Source organism: Gastrolobium bilobum, unplaced genomic scaffold, assembly GCF_033153095.1.
Source record: "Gastrolobium bilobum isolate Gb01-03AN ecotype WA unplaced genomic scaffold, APGP_CSIRO_Gbil_v1 utg2673, whole genome shotgun sequence".
Classification (NCBI taxonomy): Eukaryota; Viridiplantae; Streptophyta; class Magnoliopsida; order Fabales; family Fabaceae; genus Gastrolobium; species Gastrolobium bilobum.
The window spans coordinates 377,858-394,636 of NW_026898407.1; the positions used below are offsets into that span (position 1 = coordinate 377,858).

Genomic DNA, 16,779 nt, shown 5'->3' on the forward strand with positions numbered 1-16,779 from the left:
TTCTACCAAACGTGGTAATTACATTTACCAAAGAAGGATTACCGATAATCCTCTCCAAAAACTTGAACCAAACACCGGCGTTTGGTACAGGAGAAATTATTTGTCCGGGAATCTCAATTTTCAAAAATATGATTTTTACATTCAGTTTACGATAATATTCGAAAATTTAAAATTTAGAAAAATTCAGTTTCCCGGGAATCCGGCCAAATGCCGCGTACCAAACACCCCCTTAAGGTTTAAGAGTTCACACCATTTTTTTTTAATTATTTTTTGCCAATACATTCTATTATATTTCTGACTTCTGAGCGTACTACGAATAGGAAGGAAATATGGTTTTCTTTTTCCTGTGTAAAGAAAATTTTAATTTTAACTATATATAAGAATAAGTGAATGAATCAAATGATGATAATTCAGGTGACACAAACTAAAGGTAGGAGAATATGTGTTCGGTCTTCTTCAATATCATCTTTAGAAGAAATTTAAAATTTTAATCCAAAATTCGTTTCAAATTGAACTAGTTACGAAATTATAATCGATTGAAATATTTAAAAAAAAAAAACAAACAGGAAACGGACTTTGGAGTCAGCTTTAATGATCTTGGTATTGGTCATCAAACAACACAACTAATAATAAAGGGGCATTTCGCAGGAAGCATCATTGGATTATTCGAAGTGGTTTCCGAGTTGGCCAGTTATTTGTACCTGTCCCTTAAGCTGGAAAGTATAATTTTTAATACTTGGATATAAGCTTTAATTGGCTGTGTGCCAGAAGTTAAATATAAACACAACGAAAAATAAAAGAAAAAAACATACACGATTCATATCAGCGAGAATATTTTAACTATCAAAAATTTTTATTAGTAGCTTACTACTTATCACATCACCATTCAATCGAAGAGAGAGAATGTTAAAAAGTTTTTGAAGAAAGAATGTTAAAAAGTTTTTGAAGAGAAAGAAAATATTAATCTAACAATAATTAGATAGGTAGTAAATTAGTAGGGAGGATATCTCTCCTCTTCAGGCTTTTTTACTCTTATAACCCTTTATTATTAATTAATTACTGATTTGACCTTGATTATAAACTATTTCAAAAATTTAACCCTCTCAAAAAACATAACACCAATCTGCCCCTGTTTGACCGTTGACCACCAAGCCTACCCGGGTACACCCCTCTGTACTCGGGTATTTTTTGAAAATTTTTGTCTACCCGGGTAGGGAGGCGTGTACCCGGGTATTGTTCTTCGCACATGAGAAATTGCTTGAATTATTTACCCGGGTAGAGAGGGGTGTACCCGGGTAAATCTTCGACCACCCGGGTATGATTACTCTTTGGATCTCCCATGCACTCTTCTTCTCCAAGCTTTGAATATGGAGGCACCCACTATCACATGCTCCGCCTCTGCAACTTTTTTGGGTCTGTAAAGCACACAAATATTTTTCAATGATTATTTTAGAAAGGGAATTCTCAGTTAACACTATAAAAGTAGACCCCATCATAATCGATACGAACAGGGACCGCTTTGATGAGCAGTAAAGTGTTGATGTATGGAAATTCCAAATCCATTCTCAAAGCTAAAAGCTCTTCAAATTGGTTAGGCATGCTTAACTTGATAATACTGATCTATCTCATTAGCTGTAAAAAAGAGAGAAAAAAAAATTACCATGAAACAATTAATTACACATCCGCAAATATAATTAACTTGTGGTAAAATCAAATAAATCATATTTGTTCTTATATCCATCAGCTACAAGTTGCCCCAGTTATAGCAAGTACCAAATGGGTGGTCGAAGATTTACCCGGGTACACCCCGCCCTACCCGGGTAAATAATTCAAGCAATTTCTCAGGTACGAAGAACAATACCCGGGTACACTCCTCCTTACCCGGGTAGACAAAAATTTTCAAAAAATACCCGGGTACAGAGGGGTGTACCCGGGTAGGCTTGGTGGTCAACGGTCAAACAGGGGCAGATTGGTGTTATGTTTTTCGAGGAGGTTAAATTTTTGAAATAGTTTATAATCAAGGTCAAATCGGTAATTAGTTAATAATAAAGGATTATAAGGGTCAAAAAGCCCTCCTCTTCATATTATACTTATCCGGAGCAGAAAATTATGCTTATATTGATGTTAACCATTAGTTGGCTCACGGCGTGAACAATGTGTTCTTGACCTGTCTCTCATCACTACTTGTCTTTTTCCTTTTGCATACAAATCAATTTCTCCCAAAATACTAAAATGTCTTTTTGGTATGGGATGGTTAACTTTTGTGTTTAGATAAAGGGAACAACTATGCAATGTAAGAATAATTTTATTTTCAATAAATTAATTGAAAATTATGATTTTTTTTTTTTTTAAATAGCGGATCCTATGGTATGTGCGTCTATATCATGAAATATCTTATGATTAGATAAACCCTTAGATAAAAAAGTTTCTTTTTCAAAGGGAAAAATAAAGCAATTCAAAGGATGACTTTACTTAGTCATGAAGAGGTATCCTAGGTAGTTTTGTCCATATCAAATATAATCTTTGAAACGAAGCATTGCAAGAAAAATAAACAGAGAAAGAAAGAAAGAAAGATTCAAACAAGGACCCAAATCTCGCCACGTTGAGTTCTTCTTTCTTGTCCCACAAACATAGATTGGACTAGGAATGTTCCCCGGTAAGTTCTTTTTTCTCAGGTCATTGGAATTATTTGAACTACCAATATAAAATTAAAATAATAATATTTATTCTCAAATGTTATTTTCTATAAAATTCTCATGATTGCAATCATTTAAAGGTTTTGTAATATTACATATCACGCAGAATTGACGGTTCAAATTTTAAATGAATACAATTGGAAATGTCTTCAATACTATCAGTTTAATTAGTTGAATGTTTAGTTTAAATAAATACTCTCATCAAACTTGTGATGACATATCAAATTCCAGATTTAGTCATTTATATTTAGACAATGAACCAATCAAGCTGTTACAATCATAATTTAATGTACTTAAATGTAATCTAAGTTTAACCAAATAATTCACCGGATTCAAACCTGATTTCAAAATGCTTATGGGACAAGCATGTGAGTATTGCTGGGTTAGAGAGTGGAATTATCTTTATTTCATATCTCTTTTGAAGCTGTTTGTTGTGAATGAAGACAATCATCATGCAAATTAAGTTTAATTTGTAACAAAGTCCCATGCTTTCCTTGCTTCAGCACTTGTGATACCTTTAAACCCATCTCCTTCATCCTCTCTTTCCCTCACAAAGAGTGTTTACAGAACAAAGTTATTTGAAGCTGCATAAGACACCTCTCTCTGTCCTTGTCTTATTACACTTGACATAATCTTTTTCTTTAATATGCATTTTTTAAGCACTTAGAATCCCATGTGATTTTTGATTAAAAGATAAGATGGTGAAGTCTCAATGCTGTGAAAAAATCAGTGTCAAAAGGGGTGTGTGGACAGCAGAAGAAGATGCAAAGATACTTGCATTTGTCTCCAAGCATGGATCTGGTAACTGGACTTCTGTCCCCAAAAAAGCAGGTTAGAGATTTTTTTGAAAAAGCTTTTAGTTAATGGAATTTCTATAACTCAGATTTCAACTTCTTAACTAGACGTTTTGCATTTGAGGCCATTTACACAGGACTTAAGAGGTGTGGGAAGAGTTGCAGGCTTAGGTGGACTAACTACCTCAGGCCTGATCTTAAACATGATAACTTCACACCCCAAGAAGAAGATTTAATCATTAAGCTTCACGCAGCCATTGGTAGCAGGTGAATAAATGTGGACTAGTTCTTCAACTAGCTCTTGCTTGCTTTACTTGTGGATTATTTTGTGACTTAATGCAGCCTTATGTGACCCTATCCTGTCATAGTCATCTAGCACATGCTTTCTCTTGTTGCATATGCAAAAAATTAGATCATATGATCACCATTTAAGTTTCCTTGTTATTATGGAGTAACATTCCAACTCCAGCCATAATTTCCTGCAGATGTTGCTCTCTTATTTATTTCTCTCTTTGTTGCATTTGAATGTTCTACATAATCTAAAGTTTGTATACCAGTATTGCGGAGTTAATGCTTGGCAATAGAAAGAGGGATGCACCAAATGATGGTAGCTCAGTTGACGCATAAGAGCGGAGCAAGTTGGGATGAGAGCATCTATTTGATCATCCCTAATATCATCTTTGAAAGAGGTTTAAAGCTTTAATTCTGAACTCGTCCCGAACTCCGGATTAATCCATAAGGAACCTATGGAATTACCAGTGGAGAAATCCAATAAAAAAAGAAAAGAAAAGAAAGAGGGATGGGATGCTAAGAAAAAACACTTGAGTTATTGCTTGGCTGTGTTTGTTGTGTGTGCCACATGATGTTACACGCTTCTACTAAGCAAAATATACCATCTATTTTTATTCCGCTGAGTTCATGACAAATATAATTGTCAACCTTTTCACAGGTGGTCTATAATAGCCCAACAACTTCCTGGGAGAACAGACAATGATGTAAAGAACTATTGGAACACAAAGCTGAAAAAGAAGCTCTCTCAAATGGGGATAGACCCAGTTACCCACAAGCCCTTCTCTAAACTCATTGCTGACTATGGAAATATTGGTGGTTGCCAGAAACCAAGTACCCGAATTGGACCTGTCAATAAAGACTTCAAGAATGCAATCCTGTTAAAATCAGAGCCATATCAAGCCCTCCCACAAGGATTTAGAAACATCAATGACCAACCAGAGCTACCACCAACATCATCGCCACCCAAAATGGAACCAACTCCAAATAGCTTTTTCTTTAACCAAAGTCATAGTGATAACCTCTCAATGGATCTTGCTCAGTTTCAATCCATACCAATAATGACAAGTGCCTCAAATGGCAAGGAATTAGCATCTATATTTGGGGAAGGCTGCTTATCAAAAACTTCTTCATCATCATCATCATCATCATCTACTTCTTCTACTGCAGCACATGAAGCCTCACCCATACCCTTCAGTTGGAATGACTTTCTTCTAGAAGATGCTTTTGCACCACCTGCTGATAACCAAGAACAAGATCTAGTAGCTGGATTCTTGTCAAAGGACTTGGTGAGCCAAATAGAGAATGTGACGAGACAAAGTTGGAATAAGAAAGAGCTCAGATCACACCAAGCCCCAAGCAATGACTTCCAATTTTCATCATCCCCTAGTATTTCATTCGTAGAAGCCATGCTTGATCAAGAAAATGAGATGTTTCTAAGTTTCCCTCACCTTATGGAGGAACCATCCAACTACTGAATCATAAATTTCCTAATAATAATTTCACAATAAGGTAATAGGACTAGGTTTATTACTTTATTGTGTATTCTGGACTAGCAATATCATTATTTTGTTCCTTCTTGTTTTAAAAGCATTTATCATATATCAACATTAGATGTAATATATATATAATTTTTAAAGGATTGAAATTAATTAAAAAAAAAAACTCACACTACAAATAAATAAGATGCCAATTACTTTTATTTCTTAAAACTCAAAAAGGTTATTTTAACAACAATGAAGACAATGTAACATATGCCAGACTACGTGTTTGTAATTTTTTTTTAATGTGTCCGAAATTATAATGGAACTGATTAATTCAGTTTTAGATTTATGACTTTCCACCCTTTACTTAAATTAGAATTTTAGGATTCCAACCTACTTGTGAATTTTTTTTTATCTTAACATTCATCATGGTTTGCCATTGGAGAAATATGGGGGGCAAATAAATTGAAGTCCACAAAACAATTTATTACGTTATTATACAAAACAATTCAAATATTTCTTGGGAAAACTTTTTCTCATATTGCATGAGAATTCAACTCTCATGTTAGTGACTCTTCGATTTGCGTGCAAAATTTTTCTTTTCTTTTTCTTTTTTTAATAAATATGGGGTCCACCACTAGTTAAATACAACATGAGAATTGAATTCTCATACAACATGAGAAAATCAAATCTCATATTTCTTATATCAAAACTTTAGTTATGAAAACTTCAATATATATATTTTTATAATGAGTTTGATTAAAAGGAGATAAGTTATGTCATGAGACAAATTTGTGAATTTTATTACTTAAAAAATTAAAAAGAGCACAATTATCAAAGAATATATAACAGAAAAAACTTATCTCATGTCTCATATGAATAGTTTTTACAGCTTTTTTAATGTACGGTAATGTTTTTGGGTGTGTGGTGGGAAACCTATATAACAATCCAAATTGAGTTGGGAAAATGGTAGGAAACGCAAAAGGGGTAAGAATGGTGGCAATTTCGCTTTACAGAGGGAATCTTCACCGTGTTCCGGACGTGCCTCGTCGATGGCTAATGCCAAATCCAAAAATCTCTCTCAAAGACTTCAAATCCCTTCTAGCTCGTCGTTCCAAGGCACTCTCTCGCCTAAACGCCACTACCTCCTCCAACCCTAACCCTAACCCTGACCCTGACCCTACCACTCTCGCCAACGCTCAAAACGGTTCTCAAACCGAACCACCAAAGGATACGAGCAATCAAGGCGAAGGGCCTTCGAACACGGCCGAAGAAGAAGATCGCAAAGAAGCGGAACTCGTTGGTGGTAGTTCCGTGAAGAAACCAGTTGATGGATCTGATTCGTTCATCGATTCGAAGAACGATGCTTCGGAAAAAGCATTTGACGGCGGTGTCACTTCGCCGGAAAAACAGACTGAGCCGGTAAGCTTACGATTTCACGCGATTTCGTGATATCGTTTCAAGCTATCAAGTTAAAGGAATTGTTGTTTAATTTTTGTGTGCTTTTCGCCGTTGATATCAGCTTTTGTTTGCTTACAATTGCGATGTGTTTTCGTTCTAGATCACGGACTATGTGGATGTGCTTAATGATAAGGAGAAAAGGAAGAAGGAAGTTGAAGATAAGTTGCAAGTTTTGAATGCGAAGAAACATAATCTGGTGTTAGTGTTGAAGCAGGTAAATGATGGTTTTCGTTCGAATGTTCTGTATGTGTCCTTGCATTTTACGAATGATAGGTTGGCTGCGTGAATTGGCAGATCTTGAATGCAGAGGAAGAATTAAAGAGAAGAAATAGTATGCAAGGGGTTGCAATGCGTGGCCCTTCTGTTCCACTTCAAGCTGATGGAACAAATGATACTGGTTCAATGACCAGGCATATGGCTCCAAGGTTGGGCTCTGAGGGAAATCTTGTTGGTTATGTCGATGGCGGCGAAGCTGATGATTTTGCTAACCATAATATGCATTCTCGCCATATGCTTCGGACAAGTAGCATGTCCCCTTCTTCAGAGTCCCCTCTTAGGAGGACCCCAAGCGTTCAACAGAACGTGGTAATGTGTATTGCTTATTAAGATTAATCATGTTGCTAATGTGTAACTGTGGCAGACTAGTCAGGGGTATGTTTATGCATGCCACCAACTAAACCCATATACTCACTGAACATTAAATGGTACCTGGTGCATTGTGCACCAACTCAGTTCCAGAATGGGTTGAATCCAGTACCAAAATATGTTGAATTTGTATTAATTGGAAGTTACTTAGGTCTGAATTGAAATTGTGGTCATGTTTCATGTACTCAGTTGCCTAATATTTTTTATTGCTATAATGTTACAAAGTAGCTTGTATTTGTACAGAGTATGAACGTACATATGCTGTTTTGTGTAATTGCTAGGCTGCGTCCATACCACTCAGCTTAACTTCAACTTCAACTTCATAATCTTATCTTTCTTCTTTTTTTTAGCCGATTATTATGTCTAACTAGAACTGCCTACCTTGGTGCATATCTACATATCTCACTGCAAATTATATTTGAGTAGATTATGCCATGTTCAACTGAATATATATGAGTAAAGATCAAGTTGGAAGGAGAGCGGGAACTCAATTTAAACCCATAATTACAATATTACCTTGAGTTGCCCAGTTGTGGGATCGTATGTATGATATATTATTAATGATTAGTTGTTACATTTTCTATGTAGGTTTCACACCCTTCTCGAGCAAGTTTGGGGGCCACTGGTAGTCCGTCACGCTTTGCTCTTTCAGGACATCAGGGGAATCCCATGAACCTGCCTTCAGTGTCTGTATCAGGAGCTAGTTACATTGCATCGTCCCCTTCCCCAGCAGCATCCGGTGGCACTTCTGTCTTTAGAGATGCTCGGCAGCCAAGTCCATGGAAGTAGATGTTTTCTTCCTCTTCCTTGTGATGATGTTGATGTGCTATCGTTCTCAATTTCTGAACTCTGGTTGGTGTATATAGTTTTCTGAATGAGCAATGCTAGGAAGACCTCTGTCTGTTTACTGAGAAGTTCTATGTATTGATTCTTCAAAATTGGACTGCCTAGTGTGATACCATATTGCCAAATTCCTTTTTTTTTTTTTTTTGCTGTCTTCTTGAGCGGGGTTTCCAGTTATAATATACTTATGTTTTAAAACATTGCAACATGAATGATTTACGGGGTTTATCGACAGCCAGCAGGTTCAAGCTGTAAATCTGGAACAATGTTAAAAGATTTGAAATATCCAGAGCTGTACCTTTTACACAGGTCTTAATTCAGACATCGTTCTTATCGTCTGTTGTACATTTTCTTTTTTTTCTTTTTTTTTTTGGCCCCTCTTCCGGCAACAAATGCTCATGTGGGACGGGTTATCGTTACAGAAAGTAATTTTTTTTTTTTTTTTGGTAAACGCAGAAAGTAATATTTATTTTTACTTTCGTACCCTTTAATGTAATATTTTTAAGCACAAGAAAGCTTATTAGCTCATCAACTCAAGTACAGCTCTTTTATGACTTTCCCTTTTGTTTTTCTCGTTATAATATACAAATTGGAAAATTGTGTAACAAATTGTAAATTTATATGAATAATCTCTTTCTACTTCCACCTTATTCGAGGTGGACAGTATAATAAATGTTAACAAAAGATAAGTAGAAATAAATAATTTCTTGCGGGTTTTTGTGTGTGTTAATCTTTTGTCCTTTTCTACAATAAAAATTATAAGTATGCCTCGTATCAAAATAATTCACCTATCTATTCCTATATATCCGAGTATGGATCCAGATACTCGAGTATGTGTTATTCCATGCAATATACTCGAGTAAGTGGATCCATATTAAGATATATGTTTAAAAGAATTTTTATAGGGATTTTTCAACGTTTAATTTTTGAAAAGTTATGTGTAATCAGAAAAAAGCACCTGATTTGAATATCAAAGTCAAAAGTTATGGCATTCTGAAATTTTATTCTAAAATTTTCAAAACTTTGTAATGCCAATAAGTTTTGTAATACCCACAAAACTTATTCTCAGGTTACCCGACTCAAATTCAATATTATGAATATATGACTATTGAAATTTGTTTGATCCAAAAAATATGATGTTCAATTTTTTCCACGAGATTTTATGGTTAAATACGGACAACTGAGTGGTTAAATTTTTTTTTCACGATATTTTTTGAATCAAACAAGTTTCTATAGTCATATATTGGACTTGACTCGAGTAATCAGAGAATGAGCTTTGTTGGGATCACAAAACCTATTGACATTACAAAATTTTATAGTAAAACTTCAGAAAGTCATAACTTTTGACTCGGGTGACCAAATCAGATGATTTTTTTTATTCCATATAACTTTTCAAGAGTTAAGCGTTGAAAAATTCTGATAATTTTTTCTTTTGAACATATACCTGGGTATAGATCTAGATAATCGAGTATATTGGGTGGAACAACACATACTCAAATATCTGGGTCCATACTTGAGTATATATTAAAAAAAACTCAGAATACTCGAATATCTGGGTGCATATTCAGGTATACAGGCGCAGATAAGTAAAATATTTTGATACGATGACAGAAATAATTTTTTAGGTCGTACAGGGCATGGTGGTCAAAAATCCAATTTCTTACCCTATTAAAGTTTAAAAAAATAATAATAAAAAATACAAAAAAACAAAACCATGGCTAAGTATAAATAATGACATACATGAATTTCGATATTGAACAGGAGTACCGCATGACACCGATAGGTGAATCAGATCAATTTTAAAAATTATAGGACACGAAAATGACTTTAAACAGCATATAAAAAGATTTAATATCATTATAAAAACACATTTTATATACTAGAAATATCCTAAAAGTTAGGATAGCTATTTTTTTTATTTTTTTTGAAGCATATAGCTATTTTGAAGTAGGCTATTTTCTATATTTAGTTATTTACACCCTAATCTTTGCTCATAGCCCATATTCATAGGTAACAAAGAATACAGAAAAAGTCAACGGTCAAAGATCCCTCATTCGAAGTCCCACACCTCCACACTGCCCTTGTCGTCATCGAGGGTGGGCAATGGGCAAGTGATGGATCTCAATACTACAAAAGTTCCCATCTATTGCACAGTACCAAGTAAAGTTACCATTTACCACCACACCACCATCCATCTTCTCTTCACCTTGTTTATTTCCCCCACCCCAAACACCTACAACCTACCCAAACAAAACAAAATAAAAACATAAACATAAACATAAACACTCTTCTCACTTCTCCATTTTCTACCCCTTACATTCCATTCACCATCATGGCTCACCGTCCCACTCAACGCCGCAACTTAACAACACCAGAACCCAATACCTCTTCTATAGGTGGTTGTGGTTCCACTCCTGCTAAACACCCCAATCCCACCACCTTCACTGCCACCCTTTCTCACTGCCCAACACCAATCCCAGATTTCTCCTCTAAGCCTTCTTTTATTCTAAAATACTTGTCAAGCCTAAACATAACTCCCAAAGCCCCTCCACCCCACAAACTATCACAAACCAATCACCCTCCTCAGCCGCCACCGCCTCTTGTTGACACCCATTTCCCCATGACATCCTCTTCCATAGTTGATTCATACAAGTTATCTCTCCTCAAACCCAATACCCAGATCACCAGAGTTGCACCAAAGCTTGTAAAAGAGAGCAAGCCTACAGAGAAACCCTCTAAAGAGAAGAAGCCTAAGAAAAGCAACACAGAACTGGAAAGGTGGAATCTTGAAGGTGTAATGAGGAATGAAAAGAAGGATTCTGATGGAGGGCTTTGTAGCCGAGTTCTGTTTGAGGATTTTAAGGTTGAAAAATTGAGGATTCCTCTTGTGGAAGAGCTTGATGCTGTTGAGAGGAACTCTGTTTCACTTGCTCCTCCCAGTGGTGGCAGAAGGAGATCCTTATGTGGCTCACAAGTTGACTTAGGATATGTGTTTGCAGTCAATGGGGTGAAAGTGGTTTCAGCTGATATGCCACCATTTATGCAGATCCATGCTGTGGATTTTGCAAGAAAGGCTTTTGATAGCATGGAGAAGTTCACATCCAAGACCCTTGCCTTCACCCTCAAGAAGGTAGGTTGTAGTCATTTAATTCAATTCCTGGATTTTTCAATTTAATTTTTGCTGTATTTCAAACTTTTAAGTGTCATTTTCTTGTGATTGGTTGGGGTGGTTGGAATTTTTGCAGGAATTTGATAGGGTTTATGGGTCGGCATGGCACTGCATTGTGGGGACTAATTTTGGGTCTTTTGTGACACACTCTGTTGGAGGATTTCTATATTTCTCTATGGATCAAAAGTTATACATCCTCTTGTTTAAGACTGCTGTACAAAAAGCAAGTTGAAGGCAGTGACTTCTAAATAATATATATCTTGGAAATCCTTTACACATTGCTTCTACTTGAAAAATGGATCCCCCTCCTGTTCCCTACTAATTAAGTAATTATGATATTCCGTGACCTCTTTTTAAGTGGATCTGATAGTGTCAATACATTGTAACTAATGGGATTAATAGAAGAAATCACCTTTAATATCTAATCAATGTGTTTAGACTTGTGATTTTTGTACGTTTTATTTTCATTTTCACATTATTTAACGAAAATGCTGAGAGGTAGGAAGATGAGTTGCTGTAAAGATTTGTCGTGATTGTAAGGTGTGTAACTGTAGCATATTTGCATAGTGACGACTGCTACATGATGGATGATTTTTACACACATTTTCAGCAGAGAAATAATAAAATGGATTTGACGAGTATGGTAAGAGTTTTCAGCGGAGAAATAATAAAAGGTCACATATGGCAATTATAGCTCAAATAAGGGGGAGAAAAGCTGATATCTGATGTGACATTTCGTTTCTAGAAATGAAAGGTCATAGAAAGCGTGCTTCTTTTGTTTAGTTTAGATCATTTTCTCACGTCTCTCAGTCACTCGTTGCAAAATTTTGCAAAATCATTTTAGAGTAAATATTTTTTTTGTCCTCGTTAAATTTTACAATGCCCGTTTTAGTCCCTAGCAAATAAAAAAGTCTATCGTGGTTCTTAAAAAATTCAAAATGGATTCATTTAGTTGAAATCGTGGTTCCTCACAAATCTAAAAAAGACCTATATTAGTCTCTCGAAATGACTAAAACGAATCCATTTTGAATTTCTCAAAAGACGACGATGGGTTTTTTTATTTGTTAAGAACTAAAGCGGACATCGTGAAATTTGATGAGAAAAAAAGTATTTACTCGTAATTTTAATTCTTAGATAGTTTTGGGTCTGTCCCATTAAATTTTAAGTTGGAACTTTAAATGCCCTTTTCTTGTGTTCTTGTTGTTTATCCCGTACATGTGTATGTAAGTAGAAGTTCTTGGGTTATTTGACCTAGTACCTTGGGAAAATGCTTGCAGCTGTGGCCTGTGGGGTTTGGTATTGTTTCACTGCAGCAATAACTTCCGAAGGTACCAATTGAACATTCTAAAAGAGCAGTGATGGTTCTGCTTCCTTTTTAATTTTCCTTCGTTTTTCAAAATGTTCACCTATCTTAATTCATTAATAGCTTCTGATCAAGTTTGATTTTATGCTAGTTTGTGCATAAAAATTTGGAATACGGGACTATCGCCACTCTTTCATTAACCATACAAAAGTACTTTTACAAAAACGATTAGCATGTTTTTGGCAAGAAATTGAATCTCGAAATATGTGTCACTCAAATCTCGCAAGGATCGTTTAATAGAAGCTACATTTGTTAGTGTCCAAAAATAATGATTCTTAGAAATATAGTGGGAAGGTCATTTTTTTATTAAAAATTATTTTGGTAGGTCAAAATATTATTGAGATTTTATCCCAATAAAGTATAATTTTTTTCAATAACTAGGATTCTAAGAATACCCGGTAATGGAATGACATTTTGAAAGAAAAATCGTACACAAAATTAAATCCTAGATTTCCCGAATTTTTTTTTCAAAATTCTTATATCAAATATGAATAAATAGAATTCTTACTATCACTTTCTTAAAAATCTCAAAAAAAATTCCCAAAGCATGTATCAAGAATTCAACGGTATAACCCTACGAACAAACTCTCTAGCACTTTATGGAGGATACCCCCCTCTTTTCTTCTAGGGGTCCCACCTGTCACCTATTTATTATATAAACAAGAAAGTCCCATTATATATATATATATATAGAGGCAGAATCCTTTGACACCGGTGTCAAAGAAAAAGTTTGACACCTCATCTGAGAACCATTAGATTAAAAAAAAATCAATGGTGTCACATGTTTACAAATCAGAATCGTTGATTTTTTTTAATCTAACGGTTCTCAGATGAGGTGTCAAACTTTTTCTTTGACACCGGTGTCAAAGGATCCTGCCTCATATATATATATATATATATTTCAGTATAATTTAGTGTTATATTATGTTTATATAAAGGGTTCACTTTTTGTCATGTGACATGACTAGAGCACTTTCCTGCACACAAAAATCAAGTGTGGGTCCCACGCTTAAAATAAAAAAGTTAGACCAAAATTAGGATACGACGACGTATCCTTAAGATACAGACGCGGATCCTTGTTGCAGGAATGAAGAGTGTCATTCCTGCAACATGATTCTTATATTTCCCTTATATAAATTGTAAAAAATAAAATAGAGAATTGGAGATGCACATGTAAGTGGAAAAAGTATAAAATATAAAGACGTTGGGGCGACAATTTGGGCCTTGTGCTTCAAAAAGGAGGTGCAGTCATCTATGTTTCTAAGGCTGTTCTTCCTGCGACTGCGCATAGAGGTAGATCTCAATGTCTCATTCTTGGTAGCAGTGGAGAACGGCAAAATTGGTAGAAATTTTTCGTTCTTTGCAGTTTGCACCAAACATAAAACAGGGTCTCTCTTCGTTACGGTTCTGGAATAAGGTGGGTATGAAGACTGTTACAAATACAATTCAAGCATGCAACAACACACGTAACAAATTCAAAATCCAATTTAAGTGACAACTAAATTCAATCTAACAATTAAGTCACGTAAATAATAGAGATGTTCATCAATCGATTCAAACAGATTCAAACTACGGTAATCAGACTGAAAAATTGATAATTGAATTAATCGAAAAAACAAAGAAAAAAAGTGCATATATTTTAATCAGTCTTAGAGACAGAGAAGTTTAGTCCAATGGACTAGTATGTTACTTTTGGATCTAGGATCTCTCTTAGACTGTTATGTACACACACCCCTTGGCTTAAGTACTTATGCGAATGGCCCAATCCCATGTATTATGTTGTCGTATCAGGATTGGTATCTTTGATTGGATTTCTTTCCTTAACTGTATTTGATTTATATTTGAATTGTCTCTTGTTGGGCTTACCAGTAAATGGGCCTCATATATGAGTCCATAACATATTTAATTGGATTGAATTGATTTTCAGTTTAATTAATGAAAATCGATCCAATATATTATATATTTATTATATTAGTGAATAATTTTTACTAAGTATACATCATGTAAATTCAAATGCAAATGTTGTTAACAAGACTTTCCTTAAAATTGGCATGACGATCTCTTTATTGAAATATCACGGCCGAATCTACATTTTGTAAAAAAAAAACAAACAAACAAAAAACAAACGGATGCCCTTGATATTGGGATATATCACAAATTTTATAATATTACCAAAATATAGAAGGCCCATTGGAGGCCCAATAACATACAAAGAAGCCCAATCTCATGAAGGGTCCAGAACTAAGCGCGATGGTCATCATCGCGCACATAGCAAGACGCGATGCCCCCATCGCGCATGGAACCGCCCTTTGGCATAAACTCCAGGAAAGAGAAAACTAACTTAAGAACAAGGCAAGCCACCCGCGCCTTTCTAATAGACAGAGGACAGCACCAGCTTGTCGCGACTCTATAGTTTGACATTAAGAAGATAAGGCTACTCAGGTTCTAGCCTGACTTGCACCCTAAACCTAGCCAATCAGAGGCCATACCGCCTTACTAAGGCGACATCGTAATCGCTATATAAGCAGAGGGTACAATACCCAGGTACAATCATCCTTTATATTAAGAACATACAAACTCCTGCCTCTGATACTGACTTAAGCATCAGAGTGTCTTTGCACGTACCCCCCATTCGGATTCATCGCGCTAGCAAAGGACAGAGACATAGTGATATCCGATTGCAACTCCAGGCCCAAGACCAAGAACACTATCCACATCTCAACCGTGTGTGATTAAACTTGATACATATTGGCCAGCCCATATTGTATTTGATCTGATCATTACCTTAATACGGGAACTTCACAAATATTGTCAGAAACTAGAGAAATTTTATGTGGTAAAACACCCCTGCAAAGTTTGGGAAACAAAATTATAAAGGGTTTGAGTTTTCTAAAGTTACTTTAGATAACTTTATCTAATGTTCACCGAAACGACGTCGTTTTGGGACGGAAATCATGGTGTTTTTATAATTTTAATTTACTTCAGGGTTATAATAGTCTTTATCATTCTAATTTTTTAATTTTTTAACTCCAAAACGACGTCATTTTGATGAACATTAGATAAATTTATCTAAAGTAACATTAGATACTTTTTCCCAATTATAAAATAACTGAAATATATTTTTAAAGAATGGTAGAATATTCATATTAGGGGAAAAAGTTTCGGATGTTACTTTAGATAACTTTATCTAATGTTCATCGAAACGACATCGTTTTGGGGTTGAAAAATTAAAAAATTAGAGTGATAAAGACTATTATAACCCTGAAATAAATTAAAATTACAAAAATATCATGATTTCCGTCCCAAAACGACGTCGTTTTGATGAACATTAGATAAAGTTATCTAAAGTAACATCAGAAAAAATAAACCCTTCATATTAATTAGAAACTCTAATATTATTAAAAGGGGATTTGGATAAATAAAAAAAACACAGGAGGTAAATGATAAAAATTAAAGTATATGGGGCAAGTAATTCAATGTCAAACCACATGAGGTATTTTAAGTTTTGAACTTTTTCCTTATTATTTTTAAAAGATGATGACTTAAAATCTTGTTGTTTTGTAGACTTGAAATCTTGAATGTTATTGATAGCAAACTACCTTATTTTATTTTTTTATTATCTATTTCTCTATTTTAACTCTTCACAAGCTTTAAGGCTTCTTTTAGTTTGGTTTGTAACTTGTGTATGATTTCATTTTTATATAACTAGAGATTTGTATGACTTCATTTGGATTATATTGGATCGGATTGTTAGCCTAGTGGTGTGGGGTGTGTGTGTTAGGAGTGTGTGTAGTGTAGGGTGTTGTGTTCAATTCCTTGTAACCTCAAAAAAAAAAAGATTGGATCGGATTTTGAAAAAAAATTCAAACTTAATTGCTAATTAAATGGTCAAACCAAAATGATTGGATGATGGATCAAATGATTTTTTTCTTCTAAATTGATCTAATCTAGACCACGAAATTCCCTATGTAATGATACAAATGCTTCGAGCAGAAGTTCAAATATTAGTTTTTTTTTTAATTACTTTGGCCCTTTT

The 16,779-nt window shown here is 34.8% G+C and overlaps 3 protein-coding genes across 3 annotated transcripts; all 3 read left to right on the forward strand.

Moving 5' to 3' along the window:
* Positions 1-3,394: 3,394 nt before the first annotated feature.
* LOC133315864 (transcription factor MYB35-like) lies at positions 3,395-5,256 on the forward strand. Its single transcript, XM_061517541.1, has 3 exons — positions 3,395-3,527; positions 3,628-3,757; positions 4,440-5,256. Exons 1-3 carry the CDS (start codon positions 3,395-3,397, stop codon positions 5,254-5,256), a joined length of 1,080 nt encoding a protein of 359 aa, XP_061373525.1.
* A 989-nt stretch (positions 5,257-6,245) lies between these two features.
* Positions 6,246-8,515, forward strand: LOC133315839 (uncharacterized). Its single transcript, XM_061517518.1, has 4 exons — positions 6,246-6,684; positions 6,824-6,937; positions 7,018-7,308; positions 7,957-8,515. The coding sequence occupies exons 1-4, from the start codon at positions 6,256-6,258 to the stop codon at positions 8,155-8,157; spliced, it is 1,035 nt and encodes a 344-aa protein (XP_061373502.1). The 5' UTR covers positions 6,246-6,255; the 3' UTR covers positions 8,158-8,515.
* A 2,028-nt stretch (positions 8,516-10,543) lies between these two features.
* LOC133315850 (uncharacterized) lies at positions 10,544-11,614 on the forward strand. The gene is made up of 2 exons (XM_061517528.1): positions 10,544-11,341; positions 11,457-11,614. The coding sequence occupies exons 1-2, from the start codon at positions 10,544-10,546 to the stop codon at positions 11,610-11,612; spliced, it is 954 nt and encodes a 317-aa protein (XP_061373512.1). The 3' UTR covers positions 11,613-11,614.
* Positions 11,615-16,779: the final 5,165 nt, after the last annotated feature.